This window comes from Oncorhynchus mykiss, chromosome 9 (genome assembly GCF_013265735.2).
Source record: "Oncorhynchus mykiss isolate Arlee chromosome 9, USDA_OmykA_1.1, whole genome shotgun sequence".
Taxonomy (NCBI): domain Eukaryota; kingdom Metazoa; phylum Chordata; class Actinopteri; order Salmoniformes; family Salmonidae; genus Oncorhynchus; species Oncorhynchus mykiss.
The window spans coordinates 48,506,893-48,531,236 of record NC_048573.1 but is presented as its reverse complement, the minus strand read 5'-3'; the positions used below and the strand labels follow the sequence as shown (position 1 = coordinate 48,531,236).

Here is a 24,344-nt window from a genome sequence, read left to right as displayed (position 1 = left end):
ATGACAACAACATGGTAGCAGCACAAAACATGGTACAAATATTATTGGGCAACAGCACAAAGGGGAAAAAGGTAGAGACAACACCACGCAAAGCAGCCACAACTGTCAGTAAGAGTGTCCATGATTGAGACTTTGAATGAAGAGATTGAGAAGAAACTGTCCCGTTTGAGTGTTTGTTGCTGCTCGTTCCAGTCGCCAGCTGCAGCGAACTGAAAAGAGGAGCAACCGAGGGATGTGATTAGGTCATCTTTGGATTATGTTTGCTTTGTATAAGGGTCGGCAGCCAAAACGGTACTATGGAAAAGATACAGTCAAGGGCCCTGAGATTGTGTGTGTAGTGCCTTCAGGACAACACCTGTTGAGGCATTGCAGGTAGATAGTGGGGAACTGCCACTGAGGATAAAGCGGGACAAACATTAGCGTACTGGGTGAGGTTGAAAGGGAGTTCAGAAGGACATCCTGTGGTCACGCCAACTGGGGAATGCTGGGAGCGAGGAGAGGTTAAGCAGAGGGCATACGAGTGGACAATCGGGCAGAAGGTGGTAGAATATGGACTGGGGGAGAGAGAGATAGGGCCAGCAATCGCATTGGGGAACGTTCCTCCTTGGCTGTTCCAAAACAAATGTAGGTGTGGACATGATTGAGGGCAGGAGAGAATGGAGTAAGGACGTGAGATGTCTTTTAGAGAGATATATAGATAATCGTTTTTATTCGTTTTTAAGGATTCAGATGGTTGAAAGGATCCAGTCAGTGGTCGGATGGGCACAGGGGTGTATGTCCCAGATGTCAATGTTAGTGCATGTAAGCGGTTAACTGATTATGTGTTAGTGTATACAGCAGAGTTGATGGCCATGATTCTAGGTTTGAGATCAGTGGAGGAGGTGAAACCACTCAGAGTGGTGATCAGCTCTGATTCGGCTGCAGTGTTGAGCAGTGTGAAGATGGGCAGGTCGGATAGGAGAGACTTGTTTGTGGAGATGATAGTGCTGTTGGAGAGGATGTAGTGGTGGTAAACTTTTGTAGGGTTCCCGCTCATGTGGGTGTGGAGGGTAATGAGAAGGTCGATGTGGTGGCTGAGAGTGCAGTGAGGAGAGAGGGGGTAGATATTCAGGTCAACTGGGCCGCAGGGAAGTCAAGTCCTTGATCCGGCCAAAAAGGCTCAGTCTTTGGCAAATGGAGTGGGATGCTTGTAGTAAGGGGAGACAATGATATTGCATGTCGATATAGGTGAGTAAAGGAGCATGCGATGTAGGCGAGAGGAAGTTGTGTGGAGTAGACTACAGTTTGGGCACACAGGTTTGAATGCCACATTGTGGATGATAGGGAGACATGAAACAGGTCTGTGTGATGAGTGTTTAGTGGAGGAAACAGTTGATATTTTGTGAATTGTATGATGTAGATGGGGAGAGATTGTGTGAAAGGGTTAGAGAGGCTGGATGGGTTTGGGGTTTGGGTGGCGTAGTGGGGGGAAGGAAGTTGTGTCTAGGGCTCCATTTCACTTTGTTAGAGGAACATGACTAATGAAGATCATTTAATGTAGTTAGTCTGTGACTGGCCTCACACTCCAGTACAGTAGGTAGTGATGTATGCACATTGAACGTTGGATGCGATCCGCCAACCCAATGCCAAAGAAGAAGAAGAAATCCCGTACAGTCAAATATATTTATAACTAATGTATGTGGCGCCACCTAGTGCTATGTACATTATTAGGAACCAAATAGTGAAGAATTTGTTGCACGGGTAAATATTTTACAACGCACCCGCATCCGGCTCAACAACATTCCAACCAACATGGCAAGCCGGAAAGGTTCACAGCAAAGCCGGGGAGATGGTGATAAATACTCGGTGTTGTTGCCCACTTACAATGAACGAGAGAATCTACCGCTTATTGTGTGGCTATTGGTAAAATACTTCGGTGAAAGGTAGATCATTTCAGATTATGTTGTCCGGAGTGTGTGACAAGATGTCAGTGATTCAGATTTGCCAAGAGGGGACAGCCCTCATTGGGATCGTCAATGGCTTACTTTTGCAATCTGTTGCGGGTGGGTATAATTTGTGGAACGTTCCAACAGGAATGGGTTCCTAAAACTTCTAAAATATAAGGTTATCAACAAACAACGCATCCTAAGTAGCATGATCAATTCACCTAGCTAACTAGGTGCCGAATAGGCATCAATTTACCACGTAGTTTATTCTTAATGTTTGCCCATAGGCTACCAGAGTGAGAACAGACATTTTTCAGACAGACATTTTTCGGGAATAAACGTGGTGAGTGAAAAACTTAATGAGAGAGCCCATTCCCTACCCTGTATCTTATTCTGCCGCTATACAACTTTGTATTTACTAAGTTTTTGGAACAAATTCCTGTTGGAACGTATCACAAATTATACCCACCCATCTGTTGTTGTGATTACCAGTCGCTCATTGATTATTTCAGATAATGACATACCCTCTTTGTGTGTGTGTGTGTGTGTGTGTGTGTGTGTGTGTGTGTGTGTGTGTGGAATATGACTTATATAAATACCTCTATGAGCTTATTTCAGCTGTTTTACCTCTGCGGTCTTCATAACAACAAAAGGCAGTTGTGGGTGGGCCAGGCAATGATGTAAACATGCAACATTGTACTCCATAGACATCAAAGACTGCAATAACATTTTGCAGATTGTACCTTTATAAGAATATAGCATATAACTCACAACATTTGAACAGATATTGCATATTTGAAAGACTGACTGAAATTCAAGCTGTAACTGGAACTATGATAGAGCTCATTGTAAAGTCCCTGTTTTCATCAAATGTCAGATTAGCATTTGTTGTGTGATGGGTTGAAACGCCTTTTTACTTATTCACAGTGGATACGAGTACGAGATTATTGTCATTGATGATGGAAGTCCAGATGGGACACTTGAGGTGGCAGAACAACTGCAGAAGATATACGGAGAGGACAAGATAGTAAGTGAATTTAATAGATTTAATAGATTACTTTAACATTCACGTACCTGCTGGCATAGCAAGACACTCATTCACTCTCTGCTCTTTGTGGTTATTTTTCAGCTCCTTCGACCAAGAGCAAAGAAACTAGGGTTAGGTAAGTGTCACATACTCATTCATCAGAGTGAACACAGTGTTATTGAACACTATCTCAGGTACACATGTCAGGTGATGTCCTTTTAATTCTGCATTCAGGAACTGCCTACATCCATGGCATTAAACATGCCAGAGGGAACTATGTCTTCATAATGGATGCAGACCTCTCCCATCATGTGAGTGGATCTCCTGTATCTCTGGACAATACAGTATCAGAGAAGCAGGTTGGGATAATGGCACCAGACCCTGTAATACAATAATAACAATTTAAAAATGTTTCCAAGAACAGACTATTTTCTAGTCCCTTTTTCTAATCAGGAGGTTACTTGTGGTGTTACATTGCTTGGTTGGATATTTGTATCAAAATGCTTCATTGCCAGGATAATCTTTTATGAAATCCTTTGGATGCATACATCCTAAAATACATAAAATTATCTTTCCTTGCAGCCTAAATTTATTCCAGAATTCATAAAGTAAGTCAACTATTTTAATTCATCGCAAAATGTGAATGTGTATATTTTGGGGGAAAATGTAGAACGTAGAATTCAGAACATAGTATGTCTGCTAGCAATCTACATCTCTACCATGTGATCATCTGTTACAAAGTATTTGATGTGAATGTGTTTGTCTCCAAGGAAACAGAGAGAAGGCGGGTATGACCTTGTGTCAGGCACCCGATACAGAGGAGATGGGGGCGTGTACGGATGGGACCTGCGCAGGAAACTCATCAGGTGACTGCAGGGGCACACTCCCGTCTGCTACATCTACACTACCATTCAAAAGTTTGGGGTCACTTAGAAATGTCCTTGTTTTAAAAGAAAATAAACATTTTTGTCCATTATGTTGTAAATGACTATTGTAGCTGGAAATGGCAGATTTTTTATGGAATATCTACATAGGCGTACAGAGGCCCATTATCAGGAACCATCACTCCTGTGTTCCAATGGCATGCTGTGTTAGCTAATCCAAGTTTATAATTTTAAAAGGCTAATTTATCTTTAGAAAACCATTTTACAATTATGTTTGCACAGCTGAAAACTGTTGTGCTGATTTAAAGAAGCAATAAAACGGGCCTTTGGACTAGTTGAGTATCTGGAACATCAGCATTTGTGGGTTCGATTACAGGCTCAAAATGGCCAGAAACAAAGAACTTTCTTCTGAAACTCGTCAGTCTATTCTGGCAAGAGGACAAGTACAATAGAGTATTTAGTTTGAGAAACTCCTCACAAGTTCTCAACTTGCAGCTTCATTAAATAGTACCCGCAAAACACCAGTCTCAACGTCAACAGTGAAGAGGTGACTCTGGGATCCGAGTTGCAAAGAAATAGCCATATCTCAGACTGGCCGATAAAAATAAAAGATTAAGATGGGCAAAAGAACACACACTGGACAGAGGAACTCCGGCAAACAGGCAAAGCGTCAATACAGGGCTAAGATTGAATCGTACTACACCGGCTCCGACGCTCGTCTTATGTGGCAGGGCTTGCAAACTATTACAGACTACAAAGGGGAGCACAGCCGCCAGCTGCCCAGTGACACAAGCCAACCAGACGAGCTAAATCACTCCTATGCTCGCTTTGAGGCAAGCAACACTGAGGCATGCATGAGAGCATCAGCTGTTCCGGATGACTGTGTGATCACACTCTCCGTAGCCGATTTGAGTAAGATCTTTAAACAGGTAAACATTCGCAAGGCTGCGGGGCCAGACGGATTACCAGGATGTGCTCCGGGCATGTGCTGAGCAACTGGCAGGTTTCTTCACTGACAGTTTCAACATGTCCCTGATTACGTCTGTAATACCAACATGTTTCAAGCAGACCACCATAGTCCCTGTGCCCAAGAACACTAAGGCAACTTGCCTAAATGACTACAGACCCGTAGCATTCACTTCCACACCCATGTTGACCAAGTGCTTTGAAAGGCTGGTAATGGCTCACATCAACACCATTATCCCAGAAACCCTAGACCCACTCCAATTTGCATACCGCCCCAACAGATCCACAAGTGATGCAATCTCTATTGCAGTCCACACTGCGCTTTCCCACCTGGACAAAAGGAACACCTACGTGAGAATGCAATTCATTGACTACAGCTCAGCGTTCAACACCATAGTGCCCTCAAAGCTCATCACTAAGCTAAGGATCCTGGGACTAAACACCTACCTCTGCAACTGGATCCTGGACTTACTGACGGGACGCTCCCAGGTGGTAAGGGTAGGTAGCAACACATATGCCACGCTGATCCTCAACACTGGAGCCCCTCAGGGGTGCGTGCTCAGACCCCTCCTGTACTCCCTGTTCACCCACGACTGCGTGGCCAGGCACGACTCCAACACCATCATTAAGTTTACTGACGACACAACAGTGGTAGGCCTGATCACCGACAACGACGAGACCGCCTATATGGAGGAGGTCAGAGACCTGGCCGGGTGGTGCCGGAATAACAACCTATCCATCAATGTAACCAAGACAAAGGAGATGTTTGTGGACTATAGCAAAAGGAGGACCGAGCACGCCCCCATTCTCATCGACGGGGCTGATAATGGAACAGTTTGAGAGTTTAAGTACCTTGGTGTCCACATCACCAACAAACTAGAATGGTCCAAACATACCAAGATTGTCGTGAAGAGGGCACGACAAAGCTTATTCCCCCTCAGGAAACTAAAAAGATTTGGTATGGGTCCTCAGATCCTCAAAAGGATCTACAGCTGCAACATCGAGAGCATGGTTGCATCACTGACTGGTATGGCAACTGCTCGGCCTCCGACCGCAAGGCACTACAGAGGGTAGTGCGTACGGCCCGGTACATCACTGGGGCTTAGCTGCCTGCCATCCAGGACCTCTACACCAGGCGGTGTCAGAGGAAGGCCCTAAAAATTGTCCAAGTCCCCAGCCACCCTAATCATAGACTGTTCTCTCTACTACCGGATGGCAAGCGGTACCGGAATGCCAAGTCTAAGACCAAAAGGCTTCTCAACAGTTTTTACCCCCAAGCCATAAGACTCCTATACAGGTAACCAAATGGCTACCCAGGACTATTTGCATTGTGTGCCTCCCCCCAACCCCTCTTTTACGCTGCTGCTACTCTCTGTTTATCAAATATGCATAGTCACTTTAACCATACCTACATGTACATACTACCTCAATCAGTTCAACTAACCAGTGCATGTATATAGCCTCGCTACTGTTATAGCCTCTCTACTGCATAGAGCCTCGCTACAGTAATTTTTCACTGTCTTTTTTACCGTTTTCATTTCTTTACTTTATATATTGTTCACCTAATACCTTTTTTAAACTTAGAAATTGCACTGTTGGTTAGAGCCTGTAAGTAAGCATTTCACTGTAAGGTCTACTACACCTGTTGTATTTGGCGCACGTGACAAATAAACTTTGATTTGATAATCAAACCCACAAATGCTGATGCTCCAGATACTCAACTAGTCTAAAGAAGGACAGATCTTGTGCAAAATGGTTTTCTAATGATAAATTAGCATTTTAAAATGATAAACTTGGTTTAGCTAACACAACGTGCCATTGGAACACAGGAGTGATGGTTGCTGATAATATCCCATTCAGCCGTTTCCAGTTGCTATAGTCATTTACAACATTAACAATGTCTACACTGTATTTCTGATCAATTTGATGTTATTTTAATGGACAAAATATGTGCTTTTCTTTCAAAAACAAGGACATTTCTAATTTACCCCAAACTTTTGAATGGTAGTGTAGGTTGTTGGCCGTCATTTATTCAGCTTATACAGAAGGCAAGTATTAAACTCTCGTCTGTGTGTGTCCCTCCCTCTCTAACAGTCGGGGAGCGAACTATGTCACACAGGTGCTGCTGAGACCTGGGGCATCAGACCTGACTGGCAGCTTCAGGTAAGGGGCTAAATGTAAATAGGTGTGAAGAACAGCAGGCACAGCAATCACACCTACAGTTGAAGTCGGAAGTTTACATACACTTAGGTTGAAGTCATTAAAACTTGTTTTTCAACCACTCCACAAATGTATTTTATGGCTAGCACGGGGGTGGCAGCATCATGTTGTGGGGGTACTTTGCTGCAGGAGGGACTGGTGCACTTCACAAAATAGATGGCATCATGAGGGGGGACAATTATGTTGTTGATTCTATATATATATATATATATATATATCTCATCTCAAGACATCAGTCAGGAAGTTAAAGCTTGGTCGCAAATGGGTCTTCCAAATAGACAATGACCCCAAGCATACTTCCAAAGTATTGGCAAAATGGCTTAAGGGAAATAAAGTCAAGGTATTGGAGTGGCCATCGCAAAGCCCTGACCTCAATCATATAGAAAATTTGTGGGCAGAACTGAAAAAGCGTGTGCTAGCAAGGAGGCCAACAAACCTGACTCCATTACACCAGCTTTGTCAGGAGGAATGGGCCAAAATTCACCCAACTTATTGTGGGAAGCCTGTGGAAGGCTACATGAAACGTTTGACCCAAGTTAAACAATTTAAAGGCAATGCTACCAAATACTAATTGAGTGTATGTAAACTTCTGACCCTCTGGGAATGTGATAAATAATTATCTATAATATTATTCTGACATTTCACATTCTTAAAATCAAGTGGTGATCCTGACTGACCTAAGACAGGGAATTTTTACTGGGATTAAATGTCAGAAATTGTGAAACTGAGTTTAAATGTATTTGGCTAAGGTGTATGTAAACTTCCAGCTTCAACTGTACTTACATACTGGTACATCTTCCTTTAACTTCCTTAGTGTGCCAGTGTGTGTTATCTCACTGTTTTGTTTTTTATGCATGGTGATCTCAGGCTTTACAAGAAGGAGGTACTGGAGAGTCTGGTGGAGAGGTGTGTGTCCAGAGGCTACGTCTTTCAGATGGAGATGATTGTCCGTGCTAGACAGCTGAACTACACCATTGGAGAGGTGAGGCCTTTTTTTGTGGGTTTTGTGTCATTTTGTTTAGTTTCTTAATCATGAGATGTTTTATTTGTTTTTACCGTCGAGGACCACATTTGGACACAGTGTTTTAATTAATACTTTTAAATGCTATCCTCTGGGAATACATCTGTTGTATATGTTTTTACCCAAATAAATTAAGATATGTTAATCATGTCAATACGTTGTATGTAGCTTAGTTAAAGAGAGTTTTATCTACTTTCCCACAGCCAGATTAACTTGTGGATACTATTTTTATGTCTCTGCGTGCAGTTTGAAGGATGTTGCTAGTGTACAATTGCTAACTAGCGTTAGCGCAATGACTGGAAGTATATGGGTACACTACCTCTTAACTTTCTTCATACTGGAGGCAGATACATACAAATGGTATCCTGGAGTTCATCTGACTCTTCATTGCCAAAATCCAATCTATCCCTTTAACTATAGTTTTCCTTCTTCCAAACAGGTTCCAATTTCGTTTGTGGATCGTGTTTATGGGGAGTCTAAACTGGGAGGAAATGAAATAGTGTCGTTCCTGAAAGGACTGCTTACTCTCTTCGCGACAACATGATTTATGATGCTCTAGGTTTGGACTCAGCACTGCTTTTTAGTTTTTCAGTCATGGCCTTCAATGCAGTAATGAACCTACATCAAAATCAGTAGCGTAAGACGCACCCCCACAGCACACGCGAGGCTGGGGCCCCCAAGCTTTAGGGAGCATCAAACAAACTTTTATTTTGGTTGGGGAAGATAGCAAGTGAACACTTCATAAGCCATGGCAAAATGTTTAGAATTACAGGAAATTTGCTTTAAAACTGCAACATCTTCTCTACCCCATGGCAAAATGTATAGAATAGCATTAAATTAGCTATAAAACGGCATATTTTTCTCTCTGGCCCATGGAAAAATGTGTTGTTAAACTGCACTATGTCACTGATAAAAATGAGAAGGGGAAATGGACAGACTATGCTCCTTTCTATGAGTAGTTGATTATTGACAAGTAAAAGCACAGAAAGTAATACATTAAAATATTAATTCTTCACTGCCTCTGCTTCAGATGGATCTCCAATCATACATAAAGATGTTGAAGCGTCAAGCTTCTTCCTATGTATTATTGTAGATTGATTAACTCCTTTCTGTTCATTACTTTCACATTTTGGTGGGTTTACACTACCAGTGAAAAGTTTTAGAAAACCTACTGATTCAAGGGTTTTTCTACATTTTCCTATATTTTTCTCTCAACCAGCTTAACGAGGAATGCTTTTCCAACAGCCTTTAAGGAGTTCCCACATATGCTGAGCACTTGTTGGCTGCTTTTCCTTCATTCTGCGGTCCAACTGATCCCAAACCATCTCAATTTGGTTGAGGTCGGGTGATTGTGTATGCCAGATCATCTGATACAGCACTCTCCTTGGTCAAATAGTCCTTACACAGTCTGGAAGTGTGTTGGGTCATTGTCCTGTTGAAAAACAAATGATAGTCCCATTAAGCGCAAGATTGGATGGCATATCGCTGCAGAATGCTGTGGTAGCCATTCTGGTTAAGTGTGCCTTGAATTCTAAATTAATCACTGACAGTGACACCTACAAAGCACCCCCACACCATCCCACCTCCTCCATGCTTCACGGTGGGAACCACACATGCGGAGGTCATCCATTCACACACTCTGCGTATCACAAAGACAAGGCGGTTGGAACCAAAAATCTCTGGTGGACTTGGTCTTTTACCAAATAGGGCTTTCTTCTGTATAACAACCCTACCTTGTCACAACACAACTGATTGTCTCAAAAAGAAAGAAATTCCACAAATTAACGTTTAACAAGGCACACCTGTTAATTTAAATTTATTCCAGGTGACTACCTCATGAAGCTGGTTGAGAGAATGCCAAGCCTGTACAAAGCTGTCATCAAGGCAAGTGGTGGCTACTTTGAAGAATCTCAAATATAAAATATATTTTGATTTGTTTTACACTTCTTTGGTTACTACATGATTCCATATGTTATTTCATACTTTTGATGTCTTCGCTATTATTCTACAATGTAAATGAAATGAAAATAGTAAAAATAAAGAATAACCCTTGAATGAGTAGGTGTGTCCAAACTTTTGACTGGTACTGTATATATTTAAGCATAAAATAATAATCACCAAAGTAGTGCACTGACCCTTTACTAGTCCTTTATTAGCAGACCGAGATAGCCATCTGTGGCGCAGTTGACAAATAAATCTTAGCACCCCCCCGGAAAAATATAACAGCACCCCCACCCTCAAACTACTTCCTATGGTCAAAGGGTATGAATACTTTCTGAAGTCAATGTAATTCCACTTTGATATTATGGGGTATTGTGTGTAGGCCAGTGACACAAAATCTGAATTGAATACATTTTAAATTCAGGTTGTAACACAACAAAGTGTGGGGGAAAGTAAAGGGGTGTGAACTTTCTGAAGGTAATATATGTTATTACAGCTGATAGACCCGACTACGGCTAGAGTGGTGATCACCAACCGATCTCCATGGAATTCCTAGTCAATCACAAAACATTTCTTTAAAAACCCCAACGGTAAAGCCTTGGTTCCTACTTGTTATTGTTTTTTTTTTGTTGCACTGTTGGCAGTTGGTAGTCTTGATTCAGCAGCCCAAGTGCCAGGAAGGCAAAGTGTTCCCATTTTGAACCATTTCATGTGTCTGAAGGTAGAACTTCGCCTACCCAGCAAAGAGCAAATCAAGTGCAGTAATAGGCCTACCACTGGCCAATAACATAGCTCAGATCACTGTATCTACACAGTTTGCTCCAAAGACTGTAAAATGAAGCCTCGAATGCACAGCAAAGTTGATGTGAGATTTCAAAGCTTTTAAAACAATGACTAGAGAGAGAGACTCGACAAATACAGCGAAGGGACAGTGTCGGTGATTCGGGTGAGAGGCAGCCTCACCGCTGTTCCCTCCCTTCCCTCAGACTGACCATCAGATGCAGGCAATCAGTCCAGAAATATAATTGCAAAATGGTCTGAAAAGGAAGGGCAATTTAAGCTTAGCCAATATTCATTGATTATGTATTGGGCCTATAGCCTACTGCACAAACCTCATTGCTACGTGACTGTTTTTAATTGGTTAATATTGCATAGGCTTACGTTTGTACGTTTGTAAAACAAATCTGAGCGGTAGGTCTCGACTTGCATTTTGACTCAAGGTGGTCTAGCTTTGGATAAAAGCTTGATTTAGAAAAGGTTGGTGACTACTGGCTTGTAGCATATTTATTTTACGCTAATCAGGTGAATTTATTGACATATTGAAGGCCTAGCCAGCATATAAAGACCTATTCATTAACCAGAAGAGCAACTTGGCTGATAATTATTATTTTTTTTGTCACTCAGGTCCAATTTGTATTTATTTTACCTTTATTTAACTAGACAAGTCAGTTAAGAACAAATTCTTATTTTCAATGTCCCAGTGGGTTAACTGCCTTGTTCAGGGACAGAACAACAGATTTGGACCTTGTCAGCTTGGGGATTCAATCTTGCAACCTTTTGGTTACTAGTCCAATGCTCTAACCACTGGGCTACGTGCTGCCCCAATGGGTCTGATCTAGACCCAGACCCGTTTGGGTACGGATCTAGGTCCCCCTTTTAAATAATGATCGGGTCCGTCCGGGTCTGATTGTCCTCAGGTCTGTTCGGGTCCGGATCCGAGAATACCTCTACTTGGAAGACAAGCCATGCACAGCAAAAAGCTGAGAGACCTCCAAGGAGGCCATGTTATACTATCCATGTCATGCTATCACCCATCAATTGAAATCCAGTATTGACATGATGAGGTCTCCATCCACCCCCACCCCAATCTCTCCAAGGGGCCCATGCTAAAATGGACAGAGAATAATATGCTCTCAGGCTTGGTAGCTGCCCAATCTCTGAGGAAAGTAGTCCCGGTGAGTTAAGTGCCAGCATAGAACAGCGCCACCTACTGTTCTCATAGCACTCTGACATTGGGCAAGTGCAAAGGCACTGTGTTGGTACTGAGGCACTGTATACATCCGACCCTCTGCAGGGGAGGGCGCTCGTTGTAGCTAGTCCTAACGCATGCGTTCACGCTCAACTAGAGGGTGCCTCCTGTTGGTTCAATCTGGTAATTGCAGATCGAGCTTGTTTACCCCAATCCCCCAGGCATAGAATTTGACAGACGTTGAAGAACGACCGAGGCCAAAATCTGAGGCCTGTCTTGCACGGTAAGAGGTTAGACTTGTTTACCACACAGTAATTTAGTTTTATAAATCTCGACTCATTTTGATATCACAATTAGCTTTTTATGCTAATCAAACATATGTCACTTCCGCCCTTTCAATTGCGCCATTTTGGATAGGGCAGTTTATAGTCTAGGATGGGTGTATTGTCTTTATAGGGAAGAGATGGGTATGCATTATTATCAGTAAACAGTCACAGAGTTTACACAGTTTTGGATTAGGTGTAACTACGTCGTAATATTTAAAACAGCGCTACTTTATATTTTCCTGCAATGGGCATTTTCGATGTTTATCTAGCTAAATGAGTTCCAGCGGCACTTCATCCCCGGCATCCGAGAAGGATACTCTGTGTCGGATAGTGAGAGGAGTCGAGCTCCCTCGCGGTGTGGTGTGACCGCTTGGAGAGTAGACGGCAAGGCGGTTATTCCCGGCTGCTTATTTGGAGGCATAGGAGGGAACGTGAGAGTGCCCAACGATTTGTCTCACCGTTTCTCGTAATTGAAATCATTTACGCCAACGGGACCACCGTATTTCAAACCAGGTAAACTCGTCACTCCGCTTTTCATACAACCTCGCTAGCTAGGAGGGTTAACTACGATGATGCGTTGCCGCTATTCGTTCCTAGCTAAGGTCGGCGAACAATGTAGACTTAAGCTTTATGTATTGATGATAACAAATTAAACAATATTACGTGGAGTGTTATGTTACCGTATATCTTAAGTTGTCGTTTACATTGTACCACTTTTGGCCAGCTAAACTTGGGCACTGAGTAGCGCTCAAAATCAGCACCTACTGAAGAGGTGCGGGGCTCCTTTCTAGTACTCTTGTAGCAGCTGCTAGCTCGCTGTGTTTTACTTGCGCTTCCCTTTGTGGTGGGTGACTCGCGACTGCGAGGAAGCAATCGGCTATCGTTCTGGTAACAGTATTACCAAGTCAGACGTTATTAAGGTGTAGAAAGAACCATGAGGTATAATTCACGTAGTAGCTAATCGTGTAAGAAATATTTCTATCCTCTTTCATTGGTCGACCAGAAAGCCATATACGATATTCATCATTGACTTCAATCAAAGCATCATTTTGGCCAAATTGAAGAAGAGAGACGATAGCTCGTACCCTCCTCTAACGTCACTCTCCTAGTTAATAGACACATTTGACCTTTATCAAATGTAATGGTATTTTTCCCCCATTATTTAAAATATAACTGAACCGGGGTGTTATGATCTAGCTGGCAGCTAACTGGTACGTTAGTCAGACTCATTCAGCAACTTGCCTACAGCGTGTGTATAGGTGACAAGGAGTTGTGATCTGCAGGTCGCACATTTGATTTTGAATGTTGTAACACAAGTGACGTCAGATGGCTAAGTAAACTCACCTCACGTTATTCACCTCACAATTATAATGGCTATCTGATATAATGTTGCTAGCAACTTATATAAGGTGTCAACATAGTCTTCGAGGTTGGTTGTATACTGGTACTCTATTGATTTAACCATATGTTCCCATGGTCCCTGTGTGGGGGCCATCAGGAGAAACAATGTGGTGATCCTGATTTAACCTTTTGGTAATTTAGATAAGTGTTCCACTTAAATGCCAAGTCTCTTCCTTTTGGTGTGTGTATGGTCATCGGTGGCAATTTGCTAAAAGAGGGTATGACTGATACAATCAACTTTTATTTTTGTAAACAATGTGAGTTTGGAGGATCTTATGGTGACCAGAGGGAATGTCGTCATTGTTGCTTTGAGGACAGAACACACTTATAGATTTTTTTACATGAGTCTATATTTTACCCATTAGGCCATCTCCTTTTGTCCTCTTCCTCTCCTCCTCTTCCTCTTGCCTCAGCTGTAGAGTGGCTATTCTCTGCCAGCTACCCACCCAGCCCCCACTCCCCTCCCCCCAAAATACACTGCAGACATATTGTAAATGTTGGGCTCTGCTGCTGACTCAATAGGAGGCGCCATTCCGTGATTGCAGAGAGGCTGCAAAAAGGGGGCAGGCAGAGCAATGGAAGCCTTACATAATGGAGGCAGAGCTGTCCTCTAGCGCCATCTACAAGCGATGGGAGTAAGCCCAGCCAGCAAGGGAGACGGGCAGCCAGACGACATTCAGCTCAGCAGCACTGTACCATAGTTGCATCTTCTGGAACATACAACTAGAGCTATGACATCACTGGATAGGGGAAGAGTGTTTGGTCTCATGCTGCTTGTCACTAAAGCTTCTTGTCCAATCTGACCTTTGACCTGAGTAGAGCATCCATTCTGCAGTGTTTTGATTGTTTAGCGTTGACTGGAATATATAATAAACCAATCAGTCCAGACAGACATAAAGATGGTAGTAGGGCCATTATGGATAGACATGAGTAATGCTGCTGAGGAAAACCATTGATGGATTTATGACGAAAGGTGACTGACAGACAGCTGGTTCTTGTGTGGCCTTTTTCCCCCCATAGGTGCACTAGTCACTCCAGTGATTATGTTAATGTAACTCTAGTGTAATTCTTTGGGATGTGTGTTTTGGTCACCCAGGATAACACAAAGGTTTTTGTGTTGGGTCTGTGGAACTCTGCTCTTTACAACAATGCTTAGTACATATGTTGACCTACCTGACCTCACCTATTAGTCACACCTGTGTCCCTCCCTTCTCCAAGTGGCCAGCATGTTCCAGCTCCCGGTCAACAACCTGGGCAGCTTACGGAAAGCCAGAAGAAATGTCAAGCGGGTTCTGGGAGACATCGGGCTGGAGTTTTGTAAAGACCATATTGAGGTGAGTTCTACTGTTCTATTATCTGTGAACGAGCATCATGCCTTTGACCACACTGGTTTTTCAAACATGAAGAAATAATAGCTCATTCATGAATAGCTCATTAAACAATCAGTCATTGTTTCAGCCATCAAAGCAGGAGTTGTCAAATTTCTCATGTTTATGATGTCTGTCACTTAGTCAGTTTGATGTTATATTAAGCCCAGTCCACAACCATAATAACATTCCCAAAGGTTGTGGCCTTTAAAACCCCTCCTAGCAAATCACCTCGATCTGACTTGATTTTTATTGATGTATATATTAATTGTGATTGTCATTCTCTCCCCTTAGGACTACAAAGACTATGTCCCTAATGAGTTCTACATCAAGCACACCACCTGGGATGATGTGTGTGTGTGGGATCCTTCATTGACCAAAGCCCAGGTGAGTGACTCACTGAAACCCACAGTTCATTGTATTGTTATTGTGTCTGCTTATTTTCAATAAACAATGTATTTACATTTGATAAACATCAACAGCTAACTCGCCGCTGTCATCTTCTTTTCCATTTGTTTCCCAGGAGTACAGATCAAAGCCTTTCTGTTGTTCTGGCTGCCCCTTCTCCTCCAAGTTCTTCTCAGCGTACAAGAGCCACTTCCGCAATGTCCACAGTGAGGACTTCGAGAGCCGTATCCTGCTTAACTGCCCCTACTGCACCTACAATGGGAACAAGAAGACCCTGGAGACGCACATCAAGCTGTTCCACATGCCCAACAACGTGGTGCGACAGGGTCCTGGGGGCATGCAGGGACTGAAGGATGGCATGCAGCTGGGCAAGAGGCCTGGAGAGAGCATCGAGCAGGCGGTGTACTACTGCAAGAAGTGCACCTACAGGGACCCGCTTTACAACGTGGTGCGCAAGCACATCTACAGAGAACACTTTCAGCATGTGGCCGCACCCTACCTGATTAAGCCTGGGGAAAAGACCACACCTAACGGTGCTGGTGCGGGCACAGGGAACACAGACAGCAGCAGCAACACCAATGTCAATGCTAACAGCAACACCATCCACTGCAAGCGCTGCCTCTTTGTGCTACGCACCTATGAGGCACTCGTGCAGCATGTTATTGAGGACCACGAGCGCATTGGTTACCAGGTGACTGCCATGATTGGTCACACAAACGTGGTGGTGCCACGGGTCAAGCCTGTCATCATGGTATCCCCCAAGCCGGGGGAAAAGACTGTCATTGGTGTAGGACCCAAAGGTCAGCTGGTGACCACCACAGTGGGTGGAGTCCGCTCCCTTCCCACCCAGCAGCTCAGCAGGATCGTCATCCCAAAGTCAGGCCTAAGCTCAACGGGACTCCTGTCTGGGTCTCACCTGAAACAGGGGCCTTTTGGGTTAAAGAGCGGGACCACTCAGTCCTTCTCTATAGGCGGGCAGCAGGTGAGAATCACTCTACCCGGCAACGCACAGGTCTCTGTGCCCCAGCATTCGCAGGCTGCCAAACAGAACCTCCCTGGTGGCTTGCGGAGCCCCATAGTGGTGAGTTCCTCCTCGTCTACACTCAAGCCCACCCAGCTGAACTCCCGGGTCCAGGCAGCTGCCACCACAGTGGCCTCAGTCACGGCCAAGGGGAAGGGGGGCACTTCAGTCCTGGGCACGTCTTACACCCAGAAGTGGAAGATCTGCACTATCTGCAACGAGCTGTTCCCTGAGAATGTGTACAGCTCACACTTTGAGAAGGAGCACAAGGCAGAGAAGGTCCCTGCAGTAGCCAACTACATCATGAAGATCCACAACTTCACCAGCAAGTGTCTGTACTGCAACCGCTACCTGCCCAGCGACACACTCCTCAACCACATGCTGATCCACGGCCTGTCCTGCCCGCACTGCCGCGCCACCTTCAACGACGTGGAGAAAATTGTGGCACACATGCGACAGTCCCACCCGGACGAGACGGTGGGGCCACGCACTGACTCTCCTCTGACTTTTGACCTCACTCTGCAGCAGGGCAACCCCAAGAACGTCCAGCTGATTGTCACCACCTACAACATGAGAGACGCACCAGAGGAGTCAGTAGCCTTCCATGCCCAGAGTGCCTCCTCTTCCACACAAACTGGCAAGAGGACAGTGCCCAGCCAACCCCCAAAGATGCCCTCCGAATCCGAAGATGGTTCGCCTCCCAAGAGTGCACCTCAGGCGGCCGTGCCATACAAGAAAGACGTGGGCAAGACTCTGTGCCCGCTGTGCTTCTCCATCCTCAAGGGCCCCATCTCTGATGCACTGGCACACCACTTGAGAGAGAGGCACCAGGTCATCCAAACAGTGCACCCAGTGGAGAAAAAACTCACCTACAAATGTATCCACTGCTTGGGTGTGTACACAAGCAACATGACTGCCTCCACCATCACACTGCACCTGGTGCACTGCCGTGGTGTGGGAAAGACCCAGAACGGGCAAGACAGCAGGCCTGCGCCCTCCCCCAGGGTCTCCCAGGCTCAGGGCACTGCCCTCAAACGGGCTGGCTTTGAGAACTGTGACCCTAACGACCCAAAGCGCCGTAAGCTGCCGCCTGGAGAGCATGAGGGCTCTGCGGCTTTTGTAGAGAATCCAGACGATCCCGTCAACCTGGTCCTTGACCCCAAAGGCCACGAGGATGAGTCGTACGAGGCGCGGAAAGCCTTCCTGACGCAGTACTTCAACCGTGAACCCTACCCAATGCGTAGGGAGGTGGAGAAGCTAGCCGCCAGTCTGTGGTTGTGGAAGTCTGACATCTCCAGCCACTTCACCAACCGCAGGAGGATATGCACGCGCGACTGTGAGACCCAGAAGGCCAAGGTGTTGCTGGGCTTCAACATGCGGGAGGTCAGTCGGCTCAGCCATGAACTGACCTTTGACCCTGAGTGCTTGTCTGAGGGCAAAGAAAGTGGAGAGGCATTAGAGAGGCGGACGTCTAGGACGTGTATCGGGCGGTCTGAGCAGGCCATCCTGCGCATAGAGGAGAGAGCTGCGGCTAACCATGGTACTACACTCCAGGACGGTACGCCAGCAGGGTCTGACAGTGGGGCCAGTGCCACCACCCAGCCCAACGGTGGTGCCAAGAGTGACCAAAACAAGATAATCGAAAGCACCTTAAAACAGAGAGGGCCTCAGTATCTCTCAGAACCCATCGCTATTGACTCCGACAGCAATGAGGATGAAACGGATGATGGTGACGAAGAGGATGATGAAACTGGAGTAGTAGAACTGAATTCCACAGGTAATGACAGGATGGCTGCAGAGGGAGAGGTGTTGGGGACAGGAGCCCACTCCAGCTCAGACCTAGAGGATATGGAGGATGGGTCAGAGGAGGAAGAAGAGGGTCATGTTGAGAATGGATATGGCTCCTCGGCGTTGCCGGAGAGACAGGTTAAAGGGAAGGAAGCTATTGCCAAACTGGGACACTCGGAAAGTGGAAAAACAAGTGTCCAACTTGGCAAGCAGCAGGTCTGACTAATGGACACACACAGGCACACATAAACAAATAATACGCACAGATAAATTACTAACATTTGATCCATGCCAACAACTCTGCCTCACCAAAACTCTAGAGCTGGAAATGGTCAATGGTGACATGAGGGACAACAAGGGGAGAGTGTAAAGGAGAGCTTCTTCCCTTTTCACTTCAACAAGCCATCCAATGGCGTTTGGTCAAGTCAAAAGCCAATTGAAGGTGCTCTGCAGTGAGAAGTAGTTAGTAGTGACTTAAGATTTGTGAACAAAGATTAAACTTTTCCTCCAGGGGGAAAAAACAAAACACTGAAGATGCACCAAACGATAGGAAATGGGTTGCCTTCTATTTACTTTACTACAAAATTCAAATAAGTACTTATTCTTGTCCAATTGGCCACAAGTTACAGTGTGGCAAAAACATTTGAGTCATTACAAGTTACAAGGTTTGAAGTAAAACTAGACTATCCCAAATGTTTCATGTAGTCATGCAGGAATAGCTCATGTATATTTGTACAGTCTTTTAGACATGTTTGGAGAGAAGTTGCTGTAGATTTACTCATACAATATTAGCTATTCTTTCTGTATACAAGCTAGCCTCGTATGTTCTACATTGGTTCGCTAGACAATAGATGTCGCTTTGGTGGCTGGTATTTTCTGTATGTTTTTGTTTATTTTTTTAATAAAACCATTACATTTTTGCTAAATAATATATCTATATATAAATGCAAATTTAAATGAACATAATCGATTGCTTTAGTTTTTCGGTCTTTGCTGACGATTGATTGATTGTACTTTTTTATTTGCAGTAATAACTTTGGTTCTATTGAAAAAACTGTTTCTCATATCTTTATCCTCCCACTTGGTTAGAGTAAAGGGGCATTTCAACTGTTCTCTGTAGCCCAGTGTTTGTAGTCTAGATTGTACTTTCTTTGTCTCTTTTCATGTACCTACCTTTTACTTATTTTTCCTCCGAGAATGGATGTTTGCTGTCGCCTGTGAAACCGAGAGAGCATTTGCTATTAATTACTTTTCTGTGGGTTTTAATTTGTGATCTTCAATTTGTGTATTTGTTTTTGTTTTACATTTTTCACTTATGAACAATAAAGTGCTATATTGTGCTTCTCACAGTTCTCCTAATCTTGCCTTTTTTCCCCCCCATTTCCTTTGTCTTATTCTCTTTCATGTGACACACCCCTTTACAGAGACTATGTTCTGTTGTTTCAAGAAGTAGCACCACAAGTCAGCTGTTCCAAATGAAACCCACAAGCAGGACAGTCACTGGTGGTGACATCCTGTTATCGCAGGTATTTATAGAGAATCCTAAACAAGGTTTAGGTGTGTAATATATGGGGTTCCAATGCTTTGTGAATTGTTTTATTTCATCTGGAACAGAATAAACATGTTGGCTATGTGAACTATGCTAGTCTGTGAAAGTGACTGGAGAATGATGTATCTGAACTAAATGCACCCATTGGTGAGATGTTGATGAGAAGTCAACAGTTGGGCTCAGAAGAGAATGCGTGTATAAGGCTAACCCATTGTTGAGGCGCACCATCTACTCCTATGTGTATCAATCAGGTGCCAAACCAAAACACAATGACTGAATCCTATTGAATACCTTTGTTTGATTGTGTTGTCGTGATCATTTATATATGAGGAAATCATTATGTTACAAATGCGGGGGTGTATTGTGCTTATGTTTCATACCATAGATAGGCTGACAGTCACTTGCCTCCTGGTACGAAGGATATAAAATGGAGTGAAATTGCCCCTCTAAAGAGAGAGAGCACCCTCTCCCTTGCTGGCTTGCTCAGTGTTGCTATGCTGGTATGAGGAGCAGCAGGGAGGGAGGGAGGGAGGGAGTGGCAGGGGGAGGCTGAAGGGAGGCGGGGGAGGCTGGAAGAGAGGCCTTGCAGACTGGGGGACGTGGAGGCCTCATCTGCAGTGCTGTGAGCAGCATGAGCGCTAAGCAGATTGAGGGGGAAGGGAGACTGAGCGAGAGAGGGGGGAGGAAGGGAGACTGGGGGGGGGGGGGGAGGGAGCGGAGGGGAGAAAGGGAGGCAGACAGGCAGGCGAGGGGGGAAGGGAAGGATGTGAGAAAGGGAGGGAGACAGGCGAGAAGGAAGGTGAGGAATGAAGACAGAGAGGGAGAAAGGGAGACCGAGAGAGAAAGGGAGAGAGAGGGAAGCAAGAGGGAAGGGGAGAGAAAGGGAGCAAAAGAGAAAAAGAGAGGGAGGAGAGAGTGAGAGAAGGGGGGAGCTGAGAACGGAAGGGAGACTGGGAGGGAGGGGGAGGGGAAGGGAGTGAGGCGGTGAGGAAATGGAGCTATGACTGGCGCCCCCTGGAGTTAGAGACTCGCTTTTGTCTCTAATGTCTGTAGTGTTAGACAGCACTGCAAGCATCGAGACAAGTGCACCAAAGGTTAGGGACAGTCAGCAGAGGTATTTTTGACGTTATTAAAGCATAGGGCAAAAATGCCACGGGATGGGGGGACATGTACAACCAATATTCAGAAGAGGTCGATTCCCCCAGGTCGATTTATTTAAAATAAAAAACACGTTATAAACAATGGTAAAATGTGTAGAATTGCAGGAAATGAGCTTTAACGGTCGACTTTGGGCACGAAAAACAGTCCAACTCCACCTCTTTCTCAGTTTTCAAATCTGGGGGTTCATCGATGTGTCATCCTGGTCATTCCTGCCCCGATTTAGCTAGTTCGTTAGCTAAGCTAGCCACTTGCCAGTAACTCCTCCACTATATTTTGATGTAATTTCAAAGGATTTGTTTTTGGACGGAAGCTGTAGAGATCGGTAAGAAATGGCACTAATGTAGCCAAATATCTTAATCATAAAATGTTGTTTTCAAGCATTAAATGACCTGGTATAATTAAGCAATAAGGCCTGAGGAGGTGTGGTGTATGGCAAATATACCACGGTTAAGGGTTCTTACGCACAACGCGGAGTGCCTGGATACAGCCATTAGCCGTGGAATATTAGCCGTGTACCACAAACATCTGGGGGTGCCTTCATGCTGTTATAAACTGGCTACTAATGTAATTAGAACAGTAATGTCGATCTTTAAATTAACTGTCCAATCTTTCCAGATTACTATGAAATTTGACCTATAATTAATTACAATATGGGTGAAATACACTTTACAAAAATATAAAAACACAATGTAAAGTGTTGGTCCCATGTTTCATGAGCTGAAATAAAGATCCATTTTCCATATGCTCAAAAAGCTTATTTGTCTCAAATTTTGTGTATAGATTTTTTTCACATCCCAGTTACTGAGCATTTCTCCTTTGCCAAGATAACCTATCCACCTGACAGGTGTGGCATATCAACAACAACAAAAGTAAACTGCACGATCATTACACAGGTGCGCCTTGTGCTGGGGACAATAAAAGGCCACTCTGAAACGTGCCGTTTTGTCACACAACACAATGTCACAGATGTCTCAAGTTTTGAGGGAGTGTGCAATTGACATGTTGACTGCAGGAATGTCCACCAAGAATGCTAATTTCTCTACCATAAGCCTCCTCCAACGTCGTTTTAGAGAATTTGGCAGTAGGCTCATCTGCCTGCTCGTTGTCCTCACCAGGGTCTAGGCCTGACTGCAGTTTGGCGTCGTAACTGACTTCAGTGGGTAAACGCTCACCTTCGATGGCCACTGGCACTATGGAGAAGTGTGCTATTCACGGATGAATCCCGGGATCAACTGTACCGGGCAGATGGCAGACAGCGTATATGGCGAGCAGTTTGCGGATGTCAAAGTTGTGAACAGAGTGCGCCATGGTGGAGGAGGGGCTATGTTATGGGCAGGCGTTAGCTACGGACAACGGACACAGTTGGATTTTATCGATGGCAATTTGAATGCACAGAAATTGCATTGGGTGCCATTTGTCTGCCATCACCTCATGTTTCAGCATAATAATACACAGCCCCATCTCACAAGGATCTGTACACAATTCCTGGAAGCTGAAATTGTCCCAGTTCTTCCATGGCCTGCATACTCACCAGATATGTCACCCATTGAGCATGTTTGGGAAGCTCTGGATCGTCGTGTACGACAGCGTGTTCCAGTTCCCGCCAATATCCAGCAACTTCGCACAGCCATTGAAGAGGAGTGGGAAAACATTCCACAGGCCCCAATCAACAGCCTGATTAACTCTATGCGAAGGACATGAGTCACGCCGCATGAGGCAAATGGTGGTTACACCAAATACTGACTGGTGTTTTGATCCACGCCACTACATAAAAAAAAAGTTATCTGTATTCCCAGTCATTGGAAATCCATAGATTAGGACCTAATGAATTAATTTAAATTGATTAATTTCTTTATATGTACTGTACCTCACTAAAATATTTTAAATTGTTGCATGCCGCATTTATATTTTTGTAGAGTGTAGTTTTCCTTCCAAAAAATTGTTAAAATCCATGTTTTCATGTTGTATATCTTTTAGTTGTCATATTAAATGCTTTCTATATTTGTATATGCATTTCTGCAATTTAAAATTGGTTTGAGGTTTTTAAGTCATTGACATGTGGAACTATTGACATTTGTTCATATTGGCCCATACATATTGTGTAATTTAGGCTACTGATGGTCCCTAACTATATCAAATGTCAAACCAAATGACCAAGGGAATTACGATCTGGGTCGTGTGCAGCTGCGCTCAGAATTGCTGATTACTTGGGTGCTGCCTGCCAGCTGTGGGCAGAATTGAAATAATGCCACAACCGGGAACTCGGAAATCTCTGACTCCTTGAGTTCAGGACAACTGGGAACTCAAAAAAAAAAAAATAACTAGCTGCGACTGGGAAAAATATTTTTGAACGTCATCTACTCAGAATTCCAATTTGGGAAATCTGGCCTCTTTCTCGGGCTTGGACTTTCCGACATGAAGATCACTGACGTCATGACTTGTTTTTTCTAAATTCGCAACCCATTGCATGACATACCATTTTTTTCCTATCATCTGGCAAATCTCAGTTTTTGACGAGACTTACTTTATGACCAAAATGTTCCTATTTACACATTGTAGTACATTTTGACACTAAAATACATGTTTCTGACTCATATAATCAATGTTACAGGCTGTTTTCAAATGAAAAGGTTGCTTTTTAGGAGCAGTCACTCTTTAATGCTGTCATGGTTTTCCCATTTCTAACAAAGTTTAACATCTTCATAGGGGGTTCATATTGATGGCTCGATTGTCTCATCATCATGACAGTTGTCCAATTTCTTGTGAATCTTGGGACAGGGGCAGTGGAGCACACCATATTTGAAAGAGAATCCAATGAAATACTGTAACAGGGGTAAATGGAAACATATTGCAGTAAGTGGGTTGAATGGAACAATAAATACATTATGTTAGTTAGATGTGATATTATATGTCAAATCACAGTATTTGAAGACATCAAATAGATAAACCATACATATTATGTGATGCTTCATACTTTACGTAAATTTGAAATTGCTGAATTTAATATTTTGATGACAATTGTCTGCGCTAACACCAGATGACCACAAGATATCGCAATTTCATAAGACACAAACAGTTAGGAGTTTGGGAAAGGAGTGGAGCAAACTCACCTTGGCCAAGGTGAATTTGTGAATGTTTATCTTTGATTTACTTTATAGAAAGAAATATATCACCTGTAGTTCTTAGAGCTACTCTGTTTGTACTAAAAACACTTTACCATTATAAAATACACTGGAGGCATTTATTCACAATATAGGACATGCAGACAAACAGAAAAACAGTTAGACAAGATGATTTTATTATGTGGACAAGAGACAAACATTGATTGACTTTTTGGTTACGTCATATAAGCTAATTCATTTTTTACAGG

The 24,344-nt window shown here is 43.9% G+C and overlaps 2 protein-coding genes across 5 annotated transcripts; both read left to right on the top strand.

Moving 5' to 3' along the window:
- Positions 1-1,745: 1,745 nt before the first annotated feature.
- dpm1 (dolichyl-phosphate mannosyltransferase subunit 1, catalytic) lies at positions 1,746-9,056 on the top strand. 2 transcript variants are annotated; one of them, XM_021615999.2, is made up of 9 exons: positions 1,746-1,922; positions 2,853-2,952; positions 3,055-3,088; positions 3,187-3,311; positions 3,535-3,560; positions 3,723-3,818; positions 6,897-6,965; positions 7,890-8,004; positions 8,483-9,056. In XM_021615999.2, the coding sequence occupies exons 1-9, from the start codon at positions 1,792-1,794 to the stop codon at positions 8,585-8,587; spliced, it is 801 nt and encodes a 266-aa protein (XP_021471674.1). In that variant the 5' UTR covers positions 1,746-1,791; the 3' UTR covers positions 8,588-9,056. The 2 variants fall into 2 exon arrangements, with proteins under 2 accessions (XP_021471674.1, XP_021471675.1); XM_021616000.2 differs by having other exon boundaries at positions 1,748-1,922; positions 3,187-3,263.
- Positions 9,057-12,086: 3,030 nt separating this feature from the next.
- adnpb (activity-dependent neuroprotector homeobox b) lies at positions 12,087-19,613 on the top strand. 3 transcript variants are annotated; one of them, XM_021615997.2, is made up of 4 exons: positions 12,087-12,236; positions 14,899-15,014; positions 15,342-15,434; positions 15,571-19,613. In XM_021615997.2, the coding sequence occupies exons 2-4, from the start codon at positions 14,907-14,909 to the stop codon at positions 18,484-18,486; spliced, it is 3,117 nt and encodes a 1,038-aa protein (XP_021471672.1). In that variant the 5' UTR covers positions 12,087-12,236; positions 14,899-14,906; the 3' UTR covers positions 18,487-19,613. The 3 variants fall into 3 exon arrangements, with proteins under 3 accessions (XP_021471672.1, XP_021471673.1, XP_021471671.1); XM_021615998.2 differs by having other exon boundaries at positions 12,120-12,243; XM_021615996.2 differs by lacking the exon at positions 12,087-12,236 and adding an exon at positions 12,330-12,792.
- The last annotated feature ends 4,731 nt before the right edge of the window (positions 19,614-24,344 follow it).

Bases quoted from the DNA above. Each gene is read 5' to 3' on its own strand.
- dpm1 (XM_021615999.2), top strand. From the start codon at position 1,792: ATGGCAAGCCGGAAAGGTTCACAGCAAAGCCGGGGAGATGGTGATAAA. The intron at 3,312-3,534 runs GTTGGGATAATG...CTTTCCTTGCAG, and splicing joins ATACAGTATCAGAGAAGCAG to CCTAAATTTATTCCAGAATT. The intron at 8,005-8,482 runs GTGAGGCCTTTT...TCTTCCAAACAG, and splicing joins TGAACTACACCATTGGAGAG to GTTCCAATTTCGTTTGTGGA.
- adnpb (XM_021615997.2), top strand. From the start codon at position 14,907: ATGTTCCAGCTCCCGGTCAACAACCTGGGCAGCTTACGGAAAGCCAGA. The intron at 15,015-15,341 runs GTGAGTTCTACT...CTCTCCCCTTAG, and splicing joins TTTGTAAAGACCATATTGAG to GACTACAAAGACTATGTCCC. The intron at 15,435-15,570 runs GTGAGTGACTCA...TTTGTTTCCCAG, and splicing joins CTTCATTGACCAAAGCCCAG to GAGTACAGATCAAAGCCTTT.